At 32.8% G+C, this 22,788-nt stretch overlaps 2 protein-coding genes and 1 pseudogene across 4 annotated transcripts; 1 reads left to right on the plus strand and 2 right to left on the minus strand.

Moving 5' to 3' along the window:
- Positions 1-921: 921 nt before the first annotated feature.
- On the minus strand, positions 922-8,597 carry LOC105972367 (PHD finger protein ING2). 3 transcript variants are annotated; one of them, XM_012997318.2, is made up of 8 exons: positions 8,454-8,597; positions 3,301-3,379; positions 3,117-3,188; positions 2,810-3,003; positions 2,059-2,122; positions 1,556-1,791; positions 1,390-1,428; positions 922-1,271 (listed from the first exon to the last, which is right to left on the minus strand). In XM_012997318.2, the coding sequence occupies exons 2-8, from the start codon at positions 3,344-3,346 to the stop codon at positions 1,170-1,172; spliced, it is 753 nt and encodes a 250-aa protein (XP_012852772.1). In that variant the 5' UTR covers positions 3,347-3,379; positions 8,454-8,597; the 3' UTR covers positions 922-1,169. The 3 variants fall into 3 exon arrangements, with proteins under 3 accessions (XP_012852772.1, XP_088672844.1, XP_088672843.1); XM_088816718.1 differs by lacking the exon at positions 8,454-8,597 and adding an exon at positions 3,840-3,977; XM_088816717.1 differs by lacking the exon at positions 8,454-8,597 and having other exon boundaries at positions 3,301-3,601.
- Positions 5,283-6,779, minus strand: LOC105972205 (uncharacterized; annotated as a pseudogene).
- A 5,178-nt stretch (positions 8,598-13,775) lies between the features above and the next one.
- LOC105972336 (putative alpha-mannosidase At5g13980) lies at positions 13,776-21,062 on the plus strand. The gene is made up of 30 exons (XM_088816716.1): positions 13,776-14,210; positions 14,693-14,776; positions 14,868-14,956; positions 15,037-15,211; positions 15,310-15,429; positions 15,509-15,598; positions 15,964-16,035; positions 16,211-16,324; positions 16,462-16,562; positions 16,649-16,742; positions 16,847-17,014; positions 17,089-17,178; positions 17,361-17,426; positions 17,549-17,605; positions 17,746-17,959; positions 18,051-18,193; positions 18,281-18,343; positions 18,426-18,485; positions 18,572-18,643; positions 18,827-18,874; positions 18,966-19,085; positions 19,183-19,248; positions 19,357-19,469; positions 19,584-19,668; positions 19,774-19,884; positions 20,017-20,109; positions 20,253-20,300; positions 20,423-20,491; positions 20,600-20,818; positions 20,899-21,062. Exons 1-29 carry the CDS (start codon positions 14,007-14,009, stop codon positions 20,813-20,815), a joined length of 3,045 nt encoding a protein of 1,014 aa, XP_088672842.1. The 5' UTR covers positions 13,776-14,006; the 3' UTR covers positions 20,816-20,818; positions 20,899-21,062.
- Positions 21,063-22,788: the final 1,726 nt, after the last annotated feature.

Consider the following 22,788-nt stretch of genomic DNA (forward strand, 5'->3'; position numbering starts at 1 on the left):
CAAGGTGGGATTAAGCCGACCAAAATGGTCAACAAACCAATAAAGAGGAATTTAATATAGAAAGGGAAAAATAAGTATCGACTATGTTACTAAATCCTAACAAAAACAATCAACTAACCGATAACAAAGAAATTTAATATAGAAAGAAAAACTTATAATCCAACACAATCTTGATTGGTCATCCTCGTTTTATCAGAACTAATTTCTTTAGAATTCAAAAATATACAACTCCGAATTTAGTTTTAAAGTACATACATGATACATGTGTTCAGTATGCAGGAATAAACAGTGACCCAGTTGGTGGAGTAATGTATTACAGTGTTATTTGTCCCGCGAATTCAAAACTTTTTGTCAACATTTTCTAGAACGAGTTCTTCACACATAATTTACTTAGCTTGGTTTACATCTTTCGTGCAAATGTTTATAACTCTAATAAAATATTTTAGTATCACAAGTACAATATTAATTCTTAACATATATATATATATATATATATATATATATATATATATATATATATATATATATATATATATATATATATATATATATATATATATATATATATATTTTCAAACGTATTTTAGTTAGGAAGTGTAGTATTTTGCCTTCCGGGTGGGGTTTTTGTAATTACAAATAGGTGGGGTTTTTTTTCGTAATTTAACCTAAATTTAGGGGGTTTTCATAACTTACCCAAAATTTTACTTTGCTCTTCATTGAACAGAGCAGAGCCCCCACTAAGGGTTTCCCTACCCGGAATAATTCACTGAATATAACATCGAAAAAACCGATAGAGAGTGAGAGGAAGCATTCTCTAGCGTATCTCTTCAACTTGCTAATTATGAGAACATACGACATTTTCTCCCAATTTGTCAAACCATGAAAATTGGTAAATTCAGATACGATCGCAATCTACACACATTCAGAACAAACTTTCGATAAAAAAAAAAACAATCACCATGATTTCTCCTGATTTATCTTGAAGGATAAATCCTACCTTCAAAATAGTCTTGATATATATTTTTTCATGCCGACATTTACAGCTAAGAGCTTTCGATAGACTGATTTAAAAAAAAAAGGCACTCACTCGTTCATCTTGCTCTGCAGCATCAATGTATTATACATACAAGACTCATATATTGATTGATAAACACGAAGCAATCAGTGTGTTAATTGGCTGGCTTGCAGGTTGGACAAAACCACCTTCCTTTTAATCCCGTTTCCTGAGAGAGGCCCACACATGCATAATGGAACCATTCTCCTCCTTGGCACTGTCAACCGAAAAAAAAAATTCGAAAAGCTAAGACAATATTCATCAAAGTACGATAGAAAAATTAAACAAAACACGAAATACGGCAAAAAGTGGGGGAAGGGGAAACAAATACTTACATTTTCATTGTCGCAGGCAATCATATCACCAAACGATACCTGCAAGATCCAAATAACTTCAGCATAAAAAAGTAATTTTTAATAGCTTGCGACGAAACTATTACGATTTTTAATAACCAGTAATGAGGATTAAGGATTAATTAATTAATTAAAGGAGTACGATAACCTGATGGCAGACGCAGTAAATAGGTTCGTTTGGATCAATGGGTTGATCGGGTGATGCAAACTCTTTCTTAAGGTTTCCAGGTGGAGGCATAAGCGCAAAATCTCTATCCCAATCCCTGTCTTTCAGATCAAGCCTCTTCGGTTGAGGTGTTCCGTAAATTGGTTTCCGTTTTTCGATTTTCGGAACTAAAGGTAATGGAGGTAGCACAGGTGACTCGTCTTGTGGTATTTTTCCTTCTGCAAAAATCAGAAAATGTTATTACGAAGCAAATGGACCATCGTTTAATAATAACCCTATTGAAGAAAAAATCAAATGGGCCACTTTGCAATGCTTGCAAATTAATATATATATTCTCTTCGTCCCATATATTAATTCATTGATTGCATTGAATTGAATCTCGATATATATTTGCCAAGTAAAATTTGCAGAACTGCTTATCGAACTTGCTAATTTCATACGCTACTGTATAAATCTAAGAGAAAAACACCAAGAAGTGTGTGCACCTTGTTTGAGATCCTCCATGAAGTTATTCAGATCCTCATCAAGACGTTTCATGTGACTGTCAATCTGAAGGAACGTGGCAAAGAAAGCAAATTATCACGGAATATAAAGATAAAACGAAAAGTAATGTGAATAACGTGTTAATCAAGTAGCTAAGTTAACAAATAAGTGGTGCTAGTAACAAAAACATCCTAGGATCACTCTCGCCCCGTGCAATCACAATTCCATAGAACCAAGAGAAGAAAACAAATTAGCAAAAGAAAGAATCTTCGTTCAAATACCTCAAGATATTATGAAAAAATCCAAGAATAATAAAATTGAGTAAAAGGAAGAAAAATACTTAACAGATGCTAACTATTGCAAGAAGGCGAACAAGAAAAATGACAACTAAAAATTACACATTTCTCAAACTTTACGAGGTGCCGTAAATGCCAGGTCATACAACATCACTACAGACAAACTGTCAACCGAAATGCCACCACGATACTTACTTCTCGTGACCATGTTCTACATTTCAAATAAGTAACATTCACTAATATATATAAAATATGTGGATTTAAGAGAAACAAGTAAACAAAATCCTGTTTTAGAATCAACAGAAACTTCAATATACATGTAGCTTAAGAAAATCGATAAAATGAACAAAAATGTCAAATATCCAACTACTCCAACTAAGAAAGAACAAATAGTCGTAAAGAATAACAATGAACGACCAATATAATAAGGAAATTATATTATATTATCAAGGCTTACGAGGTCATGAGCTTGTCGGGCAAGTAGAACCTTCTCAGTACAGAGGTTGAGTGCATTGTCTTGGTTCACCTCAATCTCCTTTCGAAGCTTCTCAAAAAGCTCGTCTTCTTCGTCGTGCTTTCGACCGAACGGTCCCCCCTGAGATGCCAAACCTAGGCAGTACTTTGTTTGCTGCCTCGTCTGATTCATCATTGCTTTTATTTATGTCAACATTTAGACATAGACAGATACGAAAACTAGTCAAAATTTAGACAAAAGTATATATAAATTTATGCAACTGTAAGAAAAGAGGGAAAATGGGGAAAACCTTGGGAGCGTTCGTCTAGTTCTCGAACAGTGTTTAGAAGCCTTTGAAGCTCCGCCGGAAGTGTGCTCGAATCTTTTATTATACAATACACAACACAACAAATTTTACAGATAATTAAAAAAAAAAAAATAATCACCTAATATAAATTTTAGTTATATGTAAGATTGAAAAATGAACAACTCACGCTCCAAATAGTCATCTACAAAAACCCCTGTTCTAGCAATTGCCATCCTTTTTTGGTTGCTTGATTAGCTGGACTAGTTCTAGGGTTTCAGCGTGAAATTGGGGAAAACAAACACAACACCCAAAATCAAGATAAATTTTCGGTAATTAACAAAAGAGAACAGGTTAATCAAGACAGTATTTGGGGTAATTGGCACTTTGCACCCTTGAATTACATAGGTTTGGCACTTTGCACCCTTAAATTACAAACTTCTTGGCACTTTGCACCCCCCTCCACTTTTAGGCCACAAATGTAACGTGCTACCTGTTCCAATAAGGGCAGATTTGTCTTTCTATTATTTCTTAGCTAATTAAAATCGTTTTGCCATTTTTTTTCACTACTCGTTTCTCTGCCATTTATCTCGTTCTCTTCACGGCAAAAAAACCTAGAATTTTTTTCTCCTCTTCTGCCTCTCTTCTTCAATTCTTTCTTCATGGGTAAACCGAATTCATCGGCCAGTAGTAGTAGTTCTACGTATTGGCACTACGAGGAGTAAATACCTGTTGTGTATTGTGATTGTGGAAATGTTCTTCCTCTAATAACATGTTGGAACAAGGATAACCCAGGAAGACGATTTCACAAATGTTTGTCATATGGATATGTGGTAATTCGATTATTTATCTAAATTTCTTTATTTTTTCCGAAATTCGGTTCTTAATTTATAAGAAATTATGTTTTTATTTTTAACAAAATTAAGTTCTTATTACTTTATGAATTATTTTCAGATTTCTGGAGGTTGTGGATATTTTAAGTGGTTTGATCCACAAATATGTGAGAGGTCAAGAAAAATAATACCTGGCTTGCTGAAAAAAATTCAAAAGTTTGAAGAAGACTTATGTGTGTACTCTGGCCTATTATATATGGTGTCATAGAAACTTTGGTTTCATCTCAGACTTATGTGCGTACTCTGGCCTTGATCGCTGCTCGATTCATCCAAGAGCCTTCTCCTGGTGGTTCTGACCTCGTCGATTATTCTCGGCGTGCATACACTACTGCCGCTGTTGTTGAGATGCTTCGATATCTAATACTAGCTGTACCCAATACTTGTATTGCTTTGGATTGTTTTCCTTTGCCTAGAGTGTGATAAGTCATGTGGTAAGTGATGGAAGTTTTTTTATCCAAAATGGTTGACGAATCTAGGAAAGTGACGTATGGTCAAGTTGAAGTTGCTAGTTTGCCTAGAGATAGAAATCAGGAGGTTCGAGCCGATTCCTTGTCCTTCCCAAGTGTTGTGTATATCAATAGGTGTGAGCAAGACACATAAACAAGAACAAACATAACAAAACAAAGATCTATTGTCTGTCAAAAACATTAAAATACAGTATATTGTTTTTTATTTTTTACTGTTTTTATGTACCAAAAACCTTAACAAGAGTATACTGTTATTTATTTACAATGTCTTTATATAGCAAAAATATTAAAATAGTATTGATCAAATTCACCAAATTCAACCAAATAACATTTGAAACCAAATTCGATACATTAATTCTTTGAAAATTTAAAGCATAACATACTTCTCAAAATGAAACTGAACCAAAAGTAAACTTTTCAAAAACACTGGAATGAGCAAAAAACAAAACCAGACTTCTCACAAGCTTCAAAAGCCAACTTATCAAAAATTTCTCAAAAGCTTCATCATCAATCGTACACCCTTGTTACTGTAGAATGATTATCACTTTGTTGCGTTACAAGTCTATTTGACTCCATTATGTATATCCTTGTTGCCACCAAAGATGTAGTTGTTCCAGACGACGATTCCTACAAATAATAATAACATCTCAAAATAATAACATATGATAGTGTATATGATATAAATAACATGTGGTTACTATTAAAATACAATAAAAAGAACCTGTGGTAGTGATTCACAACCTCTAACAACAAAATTTGATTTCTCAACATTTATCTTTACCTACAAAAACATGTTTATCAGCAAACAATAATTAAAATGAGAGACCGAGACATAATAGATAAAATTTAATTATTACCGGCAATTTTTGCCTCTTTGTTATTTGACTAGACACGCCTGCACTTAGATTCGTAGATGCCTCTTTACACCCTTTCTTGTTATGTCCCAACTTTCCACATTTTGAGCATGAATATTTGGGACCATTTCTTTTTCCAGTCACTTGTTTTTGGCTTGATTCATCAGATTCTTTCCTTCTAGCATGCTTCAACGGCCTTCCTGCTTTTTTTGGTTTTTCGTACCATGGCACTAATGTATTTAATGTAGAATCAGGCCATTCTTTTTTCCCTTTCAAAGTGTTGAGCATGTGCGAATATGCTTTCAAAAATGTATCCTTTCTGTACCAATGCTCAACATAATCCTCAACATTTTCCCTTCTATAAAAGATACAAGCTGTAGCATGAACACAAGGGATTCCAGAGATGTCCAATTTTCTGCAACTGCAAGTTTTTAATGTCAAATCAACAGTCCACTGATCACCAACCCATCCCTTAACTTCAAATTTATCATGACCATTCCACTCTAAAATATATTCGTATGCCTTTTTTTTTTGTTTTCTAAGGTCCTCTGCACCGACGGGCAAATGTCTCCATTAGATTTTTTCACTTTATCCCTTTGAGAATGAATTCTTCTCATCATAATCACCCTGATAATTTCCAACATGGTTATTATAGGTTTATCACGTGCTTTTAGGATAACTTTGTTGAAACTTTCACAGAGATTGTTGAGCAATAAATCACACTTCGGCCAGGTACTAAAGTGAGACTTTGCCCAATGCATTGGAGGTCTTTCTCTTACCCAATCATAAGCAGCTCGATCACATGCTTTCAGTTTTTCCATCTCCCTATTAAAATCCACAACTCTAGTTGTTGAAGCAGCTTTCCAAAGACAATCTTTCAACTGCAAACCCTTGTGTTTTTGCTTGACATTATTGTACATATGCCTTACGCAAAATCTGTGCTCATAATGTGGTAACAAATCTTCTATTGCTCGGATCAACCCTTTTTGCTTGTCAGAAATGATAGTCCATCCATAGCTGTTTCTCATCTCCAAGTCATCAATAAGAAGACTCACAAACCACTCCCAAGATTTTTTGTTTTCTTTCAAAACCATAGCATATGCAATAGGAAACATACTGTTATTTCCATCTATACCCACTGCACATAACAAAACTCCTCCTCGTGACGTCTTCAAGTGTGTGCCGTCTAGACCTATAACCGGTCTGCATCCTGCCTTGAATCCTTTTCTTTAAGGCCCCCCAACAAATATAAATTCTTTTGAATTGACAAGTCTCAGAAACTGCATCATACTTGCACTTAATCTTTATTGTTGTGTCGGGATTAGTTCTAAAAATTTCCTCACAGTACTGCCACAAATTAGCATATTGCTCCAACTTTGTGCCTTGGTTAAGCTTTGTTGCATGTTTCTTAGCTCTGTACATCTTCCAAATGGATAAAGAAGTGTGATTTTCCATTTGCATTATTTCTTGCATTGAACCAGCAGGTCACTCTGGATTACTTCTGAGGTGGTGTTGATACTTTTTTGCAAGAAATATAGAAATGCAATGCTTAGAGCTTGGATCCCTGGAACAAGTGTGCTCTCTCTTGATTGACTTGACTTGGAAGGTATTATCAATCTTAGATATAAAAGAGGCATAAATGACCCATCCACATGCACAAATAGCTTGAACTTTGTCACTACAATTCTTCTTGAACGAAATAGGCCTCCCTTGCTTGTTCGAATACTTTCTCACAGCCTCCCTGAAGTCTGTAGCAGTTTTGAAACACAAACCCACCTCAAATTCAAAATCTGACTCATCTGCATCATCTTTATAGATTTGATACTTTGAACTTTTGGCTTTTGCAGATGAATGCCTTTTACTTAAAGACCTAAAATGCTCGGTAGCTTGATATTCAATAATTCCCTTGCCTTTATCAAGTTCTTTTACCGATTCATCGTTGATACCAACCCATTCAATCTCTTTATCAATATTCTCATCATACAAGACATCGTCATATTCAAAGTCACTATCTTCAAAGCCATCACTGAACGTAGAATCACTATCATCAGTTTCTTCTCCATTGCTTTCTTCATTTTCATCAGTTTCATAGTCAACTTCCGCGATGTCTGCCGAACTTTCTGTAAAAACATAAAATAAATTAAATATGCATGGCAGGGTAATTTAAATTAAATATGCAGAGCAGTTTAACTCCATGCCTTGCTAAATTGTTGGCACACATAAATAGAGTAATATAATAATATTTTTTAGCAAAATAAATTGCTGGGGAAATTTTTTTTTTGTTAACAAACTGGTACACACAAGTAGAGAAATATAATAATATTGTTGAACAAAAAACGTGCTGAAAAAAATAATAATTAATGAAAATAAATATAAATATATAAAAACTTGCTGTAAAGAAATATATATAAAACCAACTAGTTGAATACGACATTCAAGACATTATAAAAAAAAAACTTGCTGTATACAACATTCAAGCTATTATAAAAAAATAACTTGCTGAAATTTATTAAAAAAAAAAAAAAAAAAAAAAAAACAACTTGAATATTCAGTTGTTTTGGGTTGGTTGATGCTGTAAGAAATATGTCGTTTTGGCTATTGTAAAATCTTTATCTATAACAATATAATACTTTAGATATGTACATTTTTAAATGAAAATTTGTATTACCAGGGAATGGAGATTGATAATTCGAAGGTATATCAAATAGCATCTCCTGCTCGATTTCTTGTGTAGATTCTCCAGCCATTCTTGAGTATAGCTAATTGATTAGCGTATTAGGGAAGGGGTTGAAGAGAAGATGCTAGGGTTTTTTTGTTCTCTGTTTTATCGATCAATTTTTTTTTACCGAGTGTTTTATCGATGTATTTACCACGTGTACAGATCTAAAAGGACAAAGTTGCCCCTCTTGAAACCCATTGAACCGGTTGTCCGTTACATTTCTAGCCTAAAAGTGGAGGAGGGTGCAAAGTGCCAAATTTGCAATTTAAGGGTGCAAAGTGCCAAATCTATGTAATTCAAGGGTGCAAAGTGCCAATTACCCCAGTATTTGCTAGAAAAAAAAAAATCATCGATTTAGGAATTATTCAGTGAAAATTTAGCATAAGAATGAGAAAGTAATTAGAATTTACCGAATTTGTGCAGTGGCGATTTACAATTAGGGCTAATCTAACCGGTGAATCAACAATCAATTGGGATCAGAGCACATGCGGATGCGGGCAGACAGACGCTACGATGGCGCGGAGTGACGATCGTTTCAATTCGAATTAGTCTTTATTGCAAGTTGTTGTGAACGAGATAGATAAGGCTGTGTTTGGTAAGCTTTTGGGCTTCAATTTCCATTTTATTTTGGGGAAAGATGTTTTGGGAGAAGAATTTGAAAATTAAATAAAGTTTGTTTGTGTTTTGGGAGGAGACAATTTGTACTGTAGCAAGTCAAATCATGTCTGAAAGGTGTTGGAAAAAGGTATTTTGGAAGAAGAATTTAAAAGATAAAGTGATTTGATTTTGTATTTTAGTGAAGACAATTTTCACTGTAGCGGTCAAATCATGTTTGTTAGAGAGAGAAATATTTGAATTTGTTTTGGGGAAAGTTTTTGAAAATAGTGTAGAAAAATAATTTTCATTTTGGGGAAAGTGTGGAAAGAATTTGAAAACGGTAACAAACATAGCCATAAGGTCTTCTATTTCTGAGAGTCCCTTCCCTAATCTTTCCAAATATAAAAATAATAATAGTTCATTAGTGGGCCTACTAGCCTTATGGGCCGATTGGGCTGTATGAGTTTGTTGGTTTTATGTGTTTTTATGACTTGGGGTTTGGTGGATATAGGGCCATTCTTTGTATTATTTAGACCCGGGGTAACATGTTGCGCTATAATATGTTTCTTTCGCCCACCAAGTTCGCCAGACTGTTTTATTGTCAAAATCGCCACTGATTCATAGTTGAAAAAACTCAATTTAAACACATTAAAATAGATTTATGACAGATGTTATTTGGTCTAACGGTGTATCGAAATTATTCAAATAAGAGTAGCTCCCTCGAGAATTTTTTTATTTATTACTAATAGATTTTCTTATTACTTGCATGTTTATAAGATTGCTTGAATGAGTTTTAGTTGAATCATGTTCCTATTTGTAGTACTCCACTTTAGCGATGAGCGGTGATGATTAATTTAATGTTACAGCTGAAAAAGTGTTTCCGTAACGCATTGAAAAATCTACATATTTTGTAAAAGGTAAGTACAACATAAAAATTTCTAAAAAGTTCTCATAATTTTAAGGGCAAATGTCAAAAAGGCCCATCACATGGGACTTAAATGCATTTTGGTCCACAAAAAAAACAGTCTCTCAATTAAGCCCATCCCCATGTCTTTAGTCTAAAATACCCTCAATAATATAATTCTTATCAATTCCATCCATTATGATCTAACTTCCTTAATATTACACATTGACCCCGGATTTAAACAAATATATCACATTAACCCCCAAAAAAAAATTTCAGAAAATAAATTTTTTTTCTGAAATGTCCAGATTCCGGCATTGACCTTTTTTTTTTTTTTTTTTGTTGAAAACTTTTGTTTTTCCTGAATTTTTTTCCGGTCGGTCAACCACCGTTGACCGCCGGTCTCCGGCGTTGACTTTTTTTTTTTTTTTTCAATTTTGTTTTTTAGAAGAAAAAAATATTTTAATTAATATTACTGTTTTAGCTACTAAATTACTGTCTCAGACAGTAATATTATTGTTTTAGCTACTAAATTACTATCTCAGACAGTAATATTACTGTTTCGGACAGTAATATTATGAATATTATTTTTTCCGAACAGTAATATTATGAATATTATTTTTCCGAACAGTAATATTATTAATATTATTGTCTAAGACAGTTAAATTACTGTTGAAGACAGTAATTTAGCATCTAAGGCAGTACTATTAATTAATTTTTTTTTTTAAGAAAAAAAATGAAAAAAGCCAATTAACAGTTAAATTACTGTCTCCAACAGTTAAATAACTGTACAGTAATTTAGCAAACGAATACAGTAATATTAATTAAAAATATTTTTTTTAAGAATAAAAAAGTCAATTAACAGTTAAATCACTGTCTCCAACAGTTAAATAACTGCTGGAGACAGTAATTTAGCAACAAATACAGTAATATTAATTAAAATATTTTTGAAGAAAAAAAAAAGGTCAATTAACAGCTAAATTACTGTCTCCGGCAGTTAAATAACTGCCGGAGACAGTAATTTAGCAGCCAAGACAGTAATATTAATTAAAAAAAATTATAAAAAAAAAAAAAAAAAGTCAACGCCGGAATCTGGCCGGTAAAAAAAAACATTTAGAAAAAAAAAATTGGGGGGTTAATGTGATATATTTGTTTGAATCCGGGGTCAATGTGTAATATTAAGGAAGTTAGAGCATAATTGGTGGAATTAATAAGAATTAGGGTTAAAATTGGGGTCAAAATTGAAATTAGGATTAAATTGGTTAATTGATGAAATTGGGCTAAATTGGGGTGTAAATCATGAAATTGGAGTTGAATTGGGTTTCAATGAATTAGGGGTAATTTTGGTATATATAAAAGGATTTTCCTTATTTGCAAATAAGTTTGAATGTGGTGGATTTATTTGAAAGACAAAAAAGTTGAATGTCCCTCTTTTAATTAAGTGCCCTTGTCATGGGCCTATTTGCCATTACCCCTAATTTTAAAGTTTCAAACTGTTTTATGTTAATATCCTACATAGTTTTAGAAAATTCTTATCTTGATATTCTTTTTTTGTTTTGGTTATATGGTAACTTGTTTAGCCAAAATGGTGCAAATTCGATCTAAAATAGATGTGCATGTTAGCTTATAAGAAAGGGTAAATCACAAAAACGCCCATGACAAGGGCACTTAATTAAAAGAGGGAAATTCAACTTTTTTGTCTTTCAAATAAATCTAGCTCATTCAAACTTATTTGCAAATAAGGAAAATCCTTTTATATATACCAAAATTACCAACAATCATTGAAACCCAATTCAACTCTAATTTCATGATTTACACCACAATTTAGCCCAATTTCACCAATTAACCAATTTTAACACTAATTTCAATTTTGACCCCAATTTTGACCCGCCACCATCGGAGACCGCCGGTCTCCGGCGTTGACTTTTTTTTTTTTTTTTTTTGCAAAAAAATATTTAATTAATATTACTGTCTTGACTTCTAAATTATTGTCTCCGACAGTTATTTAACTGCCGGAGACAGTAATATAACTGTTAATTGACTTTTTTTTTTCTTCAAAAATATTTTAATTAATATTACTGTATTCGTTGCTAAATTACTGTCTCCAGCAGTTATTTAACAGTCGGAGACAGTAATTTAACTGTTAATTGACTTTTTTATTCTTAAAAAAAATATTTTTAATTAATATTATTGTATTTGTTGCTAAATTACTGTCTCCAGCAGTTATTTAACTATCGGAGACAGTAATTTAACTGTTAATTGACTTTTTTATTCTTAAAAAAAAAAAATTAATATTATTGTATTCGTTGCTAAATTACTGTCTCCAACAGTTATTTAACTGTCGGAGACAGTAATTTAACAGTTAATTGACTTTTTTTTTTCTTAAATTTTTTTCTTAAAAAAACTTATTTTAATTAATATTACTGTCTTGGCTGCTAAAGTACTGTCTCCAACAGTAATTTAACTGTTTTAGACAATAATATTAATAATATTACTGTTCAGGAAAATAATATTCATAATATTACTGTCTCCGACAGTTAAATAACTGTCGGAGACAGTATTTTAGCAGCCAAGACAGTAATATTAATTAAAATATTTTTTTTAAGAACAAACAAAATTAAAAAAAAAAAAAAAAGTCAACGCCGGAGAGCGGCGGTCAACGGTGGTTGACCGCCCGAAAAAAAATTTCAAGAAAAAAAAAAGTTTTCAAAAAAGACAAAAAAAAAGTCAACGTCGGAATCTTGCAGGAAAAAAAACATTTTGTGAAAAAAAAAATTGGGGGTTAATGTGATATATTTGTTTAAATTCGGGGTCAATGTGTAATATTAAGGAAGTTAGAGCATAATTGATGGAATTGATAAGAATTATATTATGGAGGGTATTTTAGACTAAAGACATGGGCTGTTTTTTTTGTAGATCAAAATGCATTTAAGTCCCATATAATGAGCTTTTTTGCCATTTGCTCTATAAGAAAATAAAAGGGAAAAAGACAATTATATGACTATTTATCTCTAATGTAAGTCCAATTTGTTAAGGTCTCGTTTGATACGAGGGTTTCTTCCTACTCTTTGGATACTCACAAGATACTAATTTGTTAAGGTCTCGTTTGATACGTTTCTTCCTACTCTTTGTAATGTAAGTACTAATTTGTTAAGGTCTTATTGATTGTGTAATTAAGATATTTTACTATTGGATAGAAAATTCTCAATATTGGGTGAAGTATACCTGCCTAGAGCCTCTAAATCTTGATTTTAAAGGTGTCATATATTGAAATATCTTATATGTTTTATTATTTAATTAAAACACTTTTTTAAAATTTTAATTCTTTTAAAATAGATTTTCACGGTTGAACGGGTGTCAATATTTTTAAAATTTTGATCGTATCATTTATTTCTTTTGGAATTCCAAATAGTCCTGACAACCGATTCATCCTACAGATTATAAAACTACTGCTCGAAATAAAAGTTGCGAAGAGTTGTGTGAAAATTTGAAAAACTTTTGAAATATGATATTTGTTATATATTAACTGAAAATAACTATTTTTAGAATTTATCGTGTTGACATAAATTTTATCAAAGGAGATATATAAAGAAAGTTGAGAAGAAATACATACTTATTTATATAGACTTGCCTATTTATGTTTTTTTCTTTCTAACTTAACTAAAAAATACAAAAAATATTTTAGTTTTGGAGGCCGCTCTTGGCATGTCACTAATAGTACATTTAGTGAAATATATTTGGTAATTTTTAATTATTGATATGGTGAAATAATGTCCCAGAGTAAGGACACATATACATATGTTTATGTAATTATGTACAAATCAGTCATAATTAGTAAGTCTACCAAACGGGGCCTATTATAATGAGTATTTACTTTGCTTTACTTAGAGAAATAAGGTTTGTTTCATTATTATTAACAAAAAAAGAAGAAGAAAAACGTGAAAAACTCAAATCATAATTCGTAACGAGAAAATGATGATTTATGGAAACGAATAAACGTGATCGGCGCCAATATGTTAACAGACTTTTAAAGTTGTTCCTTCGGCCCCCCGGCCCCCGGCCCCACCCCCACCCCCACCACCTCGAAAATGTAGTCTGTAGATAAATCTGACAGCAAGTCGCCGTCAGTCCACGTCTGAATTCCAGCTCCGAAAAAATCCCTTTAATTTTATATATATATATATATATATATATATATATATATATATATATATATATATATATATATATATATATATGTATATTTTTTTTCCAATAGTAAAAAAGGCTTATCTAGTAGCACAGGAAAATTGACCTTTTTTGTTGTTTATTGGCGGACTTAATTCCAGTGACACTGATTAGCGGTGGCGGGCGAGGGTTTTGCTCCCAATATTTCCTGCATCGGGAATCTCGATTCGATTCGTGGGTCGATTAATCGCTCTTGATTTTTACTTGGAAAAGCAATTGGAGATTGGAGTTCGCCATGGCGGGGTTTGTTGGGGTGGTTTTGGCTGTGGTTTTGACTGTGGTGTGTGTGTTGGTGGAGGGTAATTACATGGTTTACGACACCGCACAAGGTGTTGTGCCGGGAAAATTGAATGTGCATTTGGTTCCTCATACGCACGACGATGTTGGCTGGTTGAAGACTGTCGATCAGTACTACGTTGGTTCCAATAATTCGATTCAGGTACATTTCCCCCTTTTCTTTAATTTAATCGATCAAACATTTTTTTCCCCTTTTTCGTTGATTCATTTGGTCTTAATTGAACCTGTGTTTGTTGATTTTGTAATTTATCAAAATGATAGAGTGAATTCTTCGGAGTTGCTACGCTGCGTGTTTTGTCTTTGATTTTATGTATGATTTAATTGTATGGAATTTATTGTTGAATCAATTTCAACCCAAGGATTAACTCATAAGTGAATAATTATTAACTCAGGTTTATGCGAAGTGATTTCGGTTTTAGTGTATATAATAGTGTGTGCGCATTTTCGTTTGTGGAGGTTCGACGTCAATTTCTATTTCTATGATGGATTAAAATTTAATTGTCGAAAGATAACAGATAACACTATTCTTACGTACGATGGATTAAAATAGAGTAAGCTTTCAACTTACGATTCAGTTTATTTCTCGTTGATAATTGCAACACTTACTATGTCGGATATGTGTAGGTAGCATGTGTGCAGAATGTCCTGGATTCCTTAATCCCCGCATTGCTTGCTGATAAGAATCGGAAATTTATTTATGTTGAGCAGGTAAAAAATTTCGTTGTTTATTTATTTACTAAACATATCAGTATTGTGCATGGTGGTGATATAAATGCTCTTTTGCCCCCCATTATAATAGGCGTTTTTCCAACGATGGTGGCGGCGGCAGAGTGAAGCGACAAAGAAGACGGTCCAAATTCTAGTCAGCACCGGTCAACTTGAGTTAATGTACTCATCTATATTATTACATCATTAAATTATTGTTTGTTTATATGTGTGTCACGTTAGCCTATTGAATGATTATGCAGAAACGGTGGCATGTGCATGCACGATGAGGCGGCAACACATTACATTGACATGATAGATCAGACAACATTAGGGCACCGATATATCAAACAGCAGTTCAATGTCACTCCTAGGATTGGATGGCAAATTGACCCTTTTGGACATTCTGCCGTTCAGGCGTACCTTTTGGGGGCAGAGGTACTTTAATTGGTCATAATCCCGTTATTGTTCTTTATTATTGTCCAGTTTAGTAATTTATTCTTATATGATAAATAAATATGTTGCTGGCTTTTTAGGTTGGATTTGATGCACTTTTCTTTGCTCGTATTGACTATCAAGATAGAGCGAAAAGGAGAGATGAGAAAAAGCTCGAGTTTATTTGGCAGGGTTCGAAAACCCAAGGTTCTTCCTCTCAGGTTAAATCTTGAAATTGTTTAATTGTCTTAATTGCATTATGCGGAAAATCGGCATTCTAAATTTCTGTCTATAATTCAGATATTTTCTGGGGCTTTCTATGCCGGGAATTATGAACCTCCAACCGGTTTTTATTACGAAGTCAATGATGAATCTTCCCCTGTAGTCCAGGTAACTGTTTAGGCCTCATTTGGAAATGTTGATGGATTGATAAGATTGATTGAGTTTGTTAGGATTACATTGTCCATGATAATATGATTATGTTTTATGTTTGACATTTGTGATTATAGAATCCTTGTATTGGGTAATACCCCATAGGATTGTGTAATAATAAAGGCTGATTTTTTAATAAACACTTGATTAAAAAATTGGGTCCGTTTTTAATGATGGGCTTGAAACCTTAAACCCCACAAAACTTGATTATAGTGTCCATCGAGCCTAATCATAATTCCCCAACAATACCGTATAGCACAAAAATTATGTTTATTTCTTTTACTGTGTAGATACTGATACTATATGTGTTTTCTGTACTGAAGGATGACATCAATCTGTTTGATTACAATGTTCAAGAGCGTGTCGATGCTTTTGTAGCTGCTGCCTTATCACAGGTAAGCTATGTGTTTAATTTTTCGTGTTTCGTGGCCAAGCTGGTATTTCGTGTTTTCTTTCTCCCTTTCTATCTTTTTTTTTGGATAATTTTTTTTACATTATTAAAATGAGAGCATTTTCTGAAGAAAAGTTTCTCGGTCCGTTTTATAGTCACTGCCTTAATTGGTTTCACAGGCGAATGTTACTCGATCAAATCATATCATGTGGACAATGGGAACGGATTTCAAGTATCAATACGCAGAGACATGGTTCCGCAATATGGACAAGCTCATACATTATGTGAATCAAGTTAGTGAACAATTAAACATTTTTTTAGTGGAAATTATATACCGCTCATATTTTCTTATTTCAAGCCATTGAATGGATTAATAGTATTTTTGGAATTTATATTTCTATTAATATACCCTTTTTGAACTTCATTGCAGGATGGCCGTGTGAATGTCTTATATTCAACTCCATCAATATACACCGACACGAAACATGCTCTAAACGAGGCCTGGCCTCTTAAATCCGATGACTTCTTCCCGTGAGTCCGAGATTATTATTTTTTTTATCCACTAAATATATACTATAATTATTGATTTTCTTTTTTTGTTATAACTTGTGTATCAGATATGCAGACCGTATTAATGCTTATTGGACTGGATATTTTACAAGTAGGCCGGCCATAAAAGGCTATGTCAGAACAATGAGTGGGTACTATTTGGTGTGTCCTAAAACTCCTAGAATATCGTGTGTGATTGTTTAATTTTTAGTTTGTTGGAATAGATCGAATGGGAAATCACACTAAGACTCGGTATACTTTATTAGGCAGCAAGACAGTTAGAACTCTTTAAAGGAAGAAATAAATCAGGGCCCACGACCGAATCTTTGGCCGATGCTTTGGCAATTGCACAACATCATGATGCAGTTACTGGTACTGAAAAACAACACGTTGCTAACGACTATGCTAAACGACTTTCAATAGGTTACAAAGAGGTGAGTTCCTTTTTTTTTCACGTTTTGAAGGAAAATAAAAAAAGAAATTGTCTTATATTTATGAATTTATGCAGTCTGAGGATGTTGTAGCAGCTGCCTTTGGTTGTATGACACAATCATCGTCGTTTTCGGAATGCAAGGATCCTCCTACAAAATTCACCCAGGCAAACACCTCGAACCTCTTCCATTTTATCGACCTTAATTTTATTTATCTTTATTATTTTTTTATTTTTCTTATGAACATGTCTATTTTTTTTTCCAATCATCAAATACATTTCAAGTTTCAAGTTTGGATATATTTTTCTCATGTTATATATTTTAATTATATCTAATTTCTTGTTTCCAGTGTCCACTTCTGAACATAAGCTATTGTCCTGCAACAGAAGTTGATATTTCGCAAGGGAAGAAATTAGTAAGAACATTATCATCTAGTTAATTTTGCTGTTTGTCAATAATAGTGTGTGTATATATATATATATATATATATATATATATATATATATATATATATAATTATTGCCTTGCTATCTGCAGGCAGTGCTCGTGTACAACTCCCTGGGGTGGAAAAGAACATCTGTCGTGAGAATTCCCGTAAGATTTTTGCACCTGCTTCTAATTTTCAGACCTGAACTTATTCTATTAATTTTTGTAATGAAATCTTATTCATTTGATTTGTCACTATTAAGAATTTTTATAGGTGACTGAATAAGAGTTCGTATTACTTGGCGCAGGTGATCAACGAGAACGTCACTGTATCAGATTCTACCGGAAAAGTGATTTTGTCACAGATTATTCCAATAGTTAATGCTTCAATAGCAAATAAAAAATTCTACGCCACTGCATACACGGGCGAATCCACTTCGGCAGGCCCCATGTATTGGCTCGCATTCACAGCCGAAGTTCCACCTTTGGGTTTCAGCACTTACGTGATCTCAAGTGGTAAAGGTGTGAGCCTGATCATCTTTATTACAAGTAGTTACTGTAATAAAAATATACGTTTACATTCTGTCACATGTGTAAATTACAACACATGCAGCTTCTGCTTCGATAAAACCAAGATCGTACACTTTTGGTGGGGCCCAAAACAGCAGTGCTGTGGAAATAGGTTCCGGAAACTTGAAGCTTATATATTCTGGAAACAACGGAACACTTACGCAATATATTAATAGCAGAAGCTCGGTATGCAATTAAAAAAAATTCCTCGTATTTGTATTTGTCATGTTCTTTCTTGTCATGTAATATAATATGCATATTTTTTTAATGAAGGTGAATATGTCTCTAGAGCAGTCGTACACTTACTATGCTGGGGAAGCAGCGGGTACTGATCAGGTACTATTTTTGTTTTTCTATAGATTTTCCCATGAGTTTGATTTCGTACAATTTAATTCGGTAACTTTTTTTTTTCCTGAAGGCTTCAGGGGCATACGTCTTTCGGCCAAACGGCACATCTGAAGTACAACCTGAAGAGAAGGTACATGCGTTTTTCATCAAATGAAAAGGCTATTATTGTTTAAATTTACGTTGGTCAATTGTTGACTTTTTTGTCGTAAATTGTAGTTTCCGCTTAGAGTTTTCAAAGGACCGCTCTATGATGAAGTTCATCAGATGATTAACTCATGGATATATCAGGTTAGTTTCAGATTTAAAATTTTAATTTCATTTTGAAGATTAATGGTACTTTATTTGGTAAAAAAAGAGTTGGAATAATATCCTGCTTATGTTCTTCATCTCATTTAATATATGTACAAAAACAAATACTAGAGCCATTAAACTAATAATGCAGAAAATGATTTGATCTTATGTCATGTACAGATTACACGAGTGTACAAGGAGAAGGAACACGTCGAGGTCGAATTTACTGTAAGTAGTTCTTTTTTCTTTTTCTTTTTCTTTTTGCAAGTGAAGATCAAATATTGATAATCTCGTGTTGATGAATTATCCTGAATTTCAGGTTGGCCCAATACCTATCGATGATGAAGTAGGAAAAGAGATCGTCACCCAAATAAAATCAAATATAGGAAATAACAAAACATTTTACACAGACTCTAATGGACGTGATTTCCTCGAACGAGTATGTTCTAAATTTTTAATTTATTTATTTATTATGTATTCCTTCACATAAAATATGTATTTACCTTACGAGTTTCTCCTCTTTTTTTCGGGTTTAGATTCGAGATTACAGAGCTGATTGGGACCTTGAAGTGAACCAACCAATTGCAGGGAATTACTACCCTGTACGTTTTTTTTACCTTCATATGAAATGGTTGTTTTACGAATGTTATTATATGTTTTCTTATAACAATATTTTCGATGATTTAGTTTATAAAATTTGATTGTTTCAGATAAATCTTGGAATTTACATCAAAGACAACAATACAGAGCTCTCGGTTTTGGTTGACAGATCGGTTGGAGGATCGAGTATAACTGACGGTGAAGTGGAGATAATGCTCCACAGGTTATTCTGCTCATTTTTTTCTTATTTCCGACATTTTATTAGTTTGCTATATAAACAAAAATCATTTGGACACAGCTTTAAAAGATAGTAACATCTCAAGACATTGTTTTGTAGGAGATTGCTCTATGACGATGGCAGAGGTGTCGACGAGTCTCTGAACGAAACAGTCTGTGTTCTCGATAAGTGCTCTGGCTTAACTGTAAGCAGACACTCTTTTACACATTTAAAATATTTTTATACACGTAAAAAAAAAAAACAAATTTTATGTTTAATTAGATTATATTACATTATCAATCTATTACAGGTCCAAGGGAAGTATTATCTCAGATTTGATCCACTTGGAGAAGGGTCCAAGTGGCGCAGGTCGTTTGGACAAGAGATTTACTCCCCCTTTCTTTTGGCCTTCACCGAGCAGGTAACTCGAAACTGTTGTGATTTTCTGAATATTGCCGATTAAATTTGTCCAAAACATTTAGCTGGTTATTTTGTATGTATATATATATATATATATATATATATATATATATATATATATACACACACACAGGATGATAAGTGGACAAATTTTGCAATACCAACCTTTTCAGCTATGGATTCTTCGTATAGTCTACCGGATAATGTCGCGATATTAACCCTCCAGGTAATCTCTTAAGGTCTCGTTTGGTCTTATGATCAATTAAATAATCGGACCGTATTTAATATTTGGTTAGTCCAATAAATAAGGCCTAAATAAATGATTCTTGATTCTTGCAAGACTTGTTATCGAATTTTCTTTTTCCTCAGGAGCTTGAAGACGGAACGGTTCTCCTTCGCTTGGCGCATCTATATGAGGTTTTATGCTCTTAAGTCGTACAATAAAATTACATTTATAATTTCTAATTCACCTGCAGAAACTATTTTTTTCTTTACTATTTATATTTATTATCATCTCATTTTATTTTGTTCTATATTAGGATGGTGAGGACAAGGATTTATCTGTCATGGCAACCGTCGAACTGAAGAAAGTCTTCCCAAATAAGAAGGTGAAACAACATAAATTTAAATTAATCTCCGGTTTTATAGTAATTAATGACTCACTGTCTCATTTTATATATACTTGTTATTAACTTCCGAAAACTCTCTCCCGTCAGATAAACAAAATCAAGGAAATGAGTTTATCGGCAAACCAAGAGAGAGAAGAAATGGTGAGAAAAAGATTATCTTGGAAAGTGGAAGGCTCCAAAACTAAACAAGACAATGATTTGAGAGGTGGGCCCGTAAATCCCGTTAAGTTGACAGTCGAACTCGCCCCCATGGAAATACGGACCTTCATCATCGACTTTAACACAAAACTCGTCCAGTACTAAAAGGTATATATGGCTAAGTTACTTTGTGATCATTTATATTTAGTGTTATGCAAATTCATATATGCAGTATCTGCTTGTTTCAGTGCAACGATCTCAGTCGGGATTTTGGTGGCAAAATTACTCGACAAAGAGCTCGAATAATGTAGTAACGGCGTTTATTTTATATTCTCTTTCTGGAATACAACGATTAATAAATAACTTGTTTCTTTTTTTTTTTTGGAAAAGTAACAATTTGAAAAATCAAAAAGTATATTTAATATATTTCAAGAATACTACAAATGACAATCAAATAGAGTAGAGAGAATATATAGATTGTCATTGAGAGAATAAAAACTTATATTTAGAATATTCAAATACAATTATCACTTACACACACTCGAAATAGATACCGAAATCGAAATAACTAGGACGATTTGTCTAATTCTAAAATTATTCGCTTGCTCGTCATATATCCATTCTAAGCGATTGTAAAATATCGATCTTTTTCCAAAATCTAATTTTTAAAATCGGGCGATATTCCTCAAGATATATTTCCAATATAATTTTAAGTTTAAATCACGACTGCCCTCTAAGATAAGGTTTATTTATGAAAAATTGTCTCATGTTTCAATAATTACATTCATCCTCCAATTTGTAGATTTCTTATATTCGCACAAAGGGTAGATGTAAGAAATTTACAAACTACTGGGGTTGGATGTAATTTCTCTACCATATTTTATTTTTTATTTTTGTGATTATATTTTACCTAAAGGAGGTGAGTGTAATTTACTGTAATTTTAATGCATGTACACTCGAAATAGATATTGGATGAAATAATCAGCAAAACTTATCTAAAAATCAATGAATATTCATTCACGTGCAAACAATGGGATGGATAACAAGTGATTGATTGTACAATAGCTACTTTTTGGGTGGGGGCATCTGTTTGTATTTCGTGACTGACTGCTCATTGGAAATGATTTATCATCTTTGTGGAGGTACAATTCAATTATGCACTATTTCATTTTCTATTAATGTTTGGCCCCATTTTGGGGTTCTTTTTATTTTCATTTTCTTTATGAAAATTTTAATTTAGGTAAAAAAATCGAGAAAAAAATAAAGTTTGTTTGAGTTTTGATGAAACAATTTACAACTGTAGCAGTCAAATTATACATAGGCATTAAGAAAGGTATTTTTGAAATGAGAATTTGAAAGATGAAAAGTATTTTATGTTTGAACTTTAGTAATAAACATTTGTTGCCATCATATCATGCTTCAAGGAGAGGAAAATTGGGTCCCGTAAGAGATGACTTAGCGGTTGGAGCAAGTGAGTTTGTGTCGATTGAACCAAGTTCGAATTCCTTTGTTAACGGTTGTTAGGTCGAGCTTGTCACACATGGTTAGCCTAGTGTAGTTTACGTCTCTCGTATGGTTTGGAAGTTATTATACGAGAGTGTAGGCTAACTCAGTGCACATATATTGTTGGCTGCAGATTTCTTCATTAAAAAATATATATATATTGAAGAAATCCAAAATATGTAGTTTATATTGGACCTACGAGTCGGGATCGAATTTTTTTAATTTAAATAGCTGTGTGAGTGTGTGTAATCAAAGGAAGACACAAGTGGAAGTTCCTTGGACCTACGAGTCGCGATCGAAAATTTTATTATCTAAACGAGATTACGAATTTATTGAAAACTCATTCTAACTTCAACACTTGACCTAAACATACCTAATAGTTCTAGTCCTACCAATCTCATTTTTGTAATAGCATTTGGATTTTCTTTAAAAAATTATAATAATAAATCATTCAACGAACAACGTTTGCTTCAATAATAATTGACCAAATATGGGCACAAAAATGTAGGCATATATATCCTTTAAATTTTTAATTGTTCAAGGTTATGGGACTCCACTTGCAAGGGGCCTTTTAATTTAAGAATAGTTAATTAATTAAGTAGTATAAATTATTAATTAGCTTATTTATTTATATT

The sequence above is a fragment of the Erythranthe guttata genome, chromosome 4, assembly GCF_056151865.1.
Source record: "Erythranthe guttata isolate IM_541 chromosome 4, IM_541, whole genome shotgun sequence".
NCBI classification, from domain to species: Eukaryota; Viridiplantae; Streptophyta; class Magnoliopsida; order Lamiales; family Phrymaceae; genus Erythranthe; species Erythranthe guttata.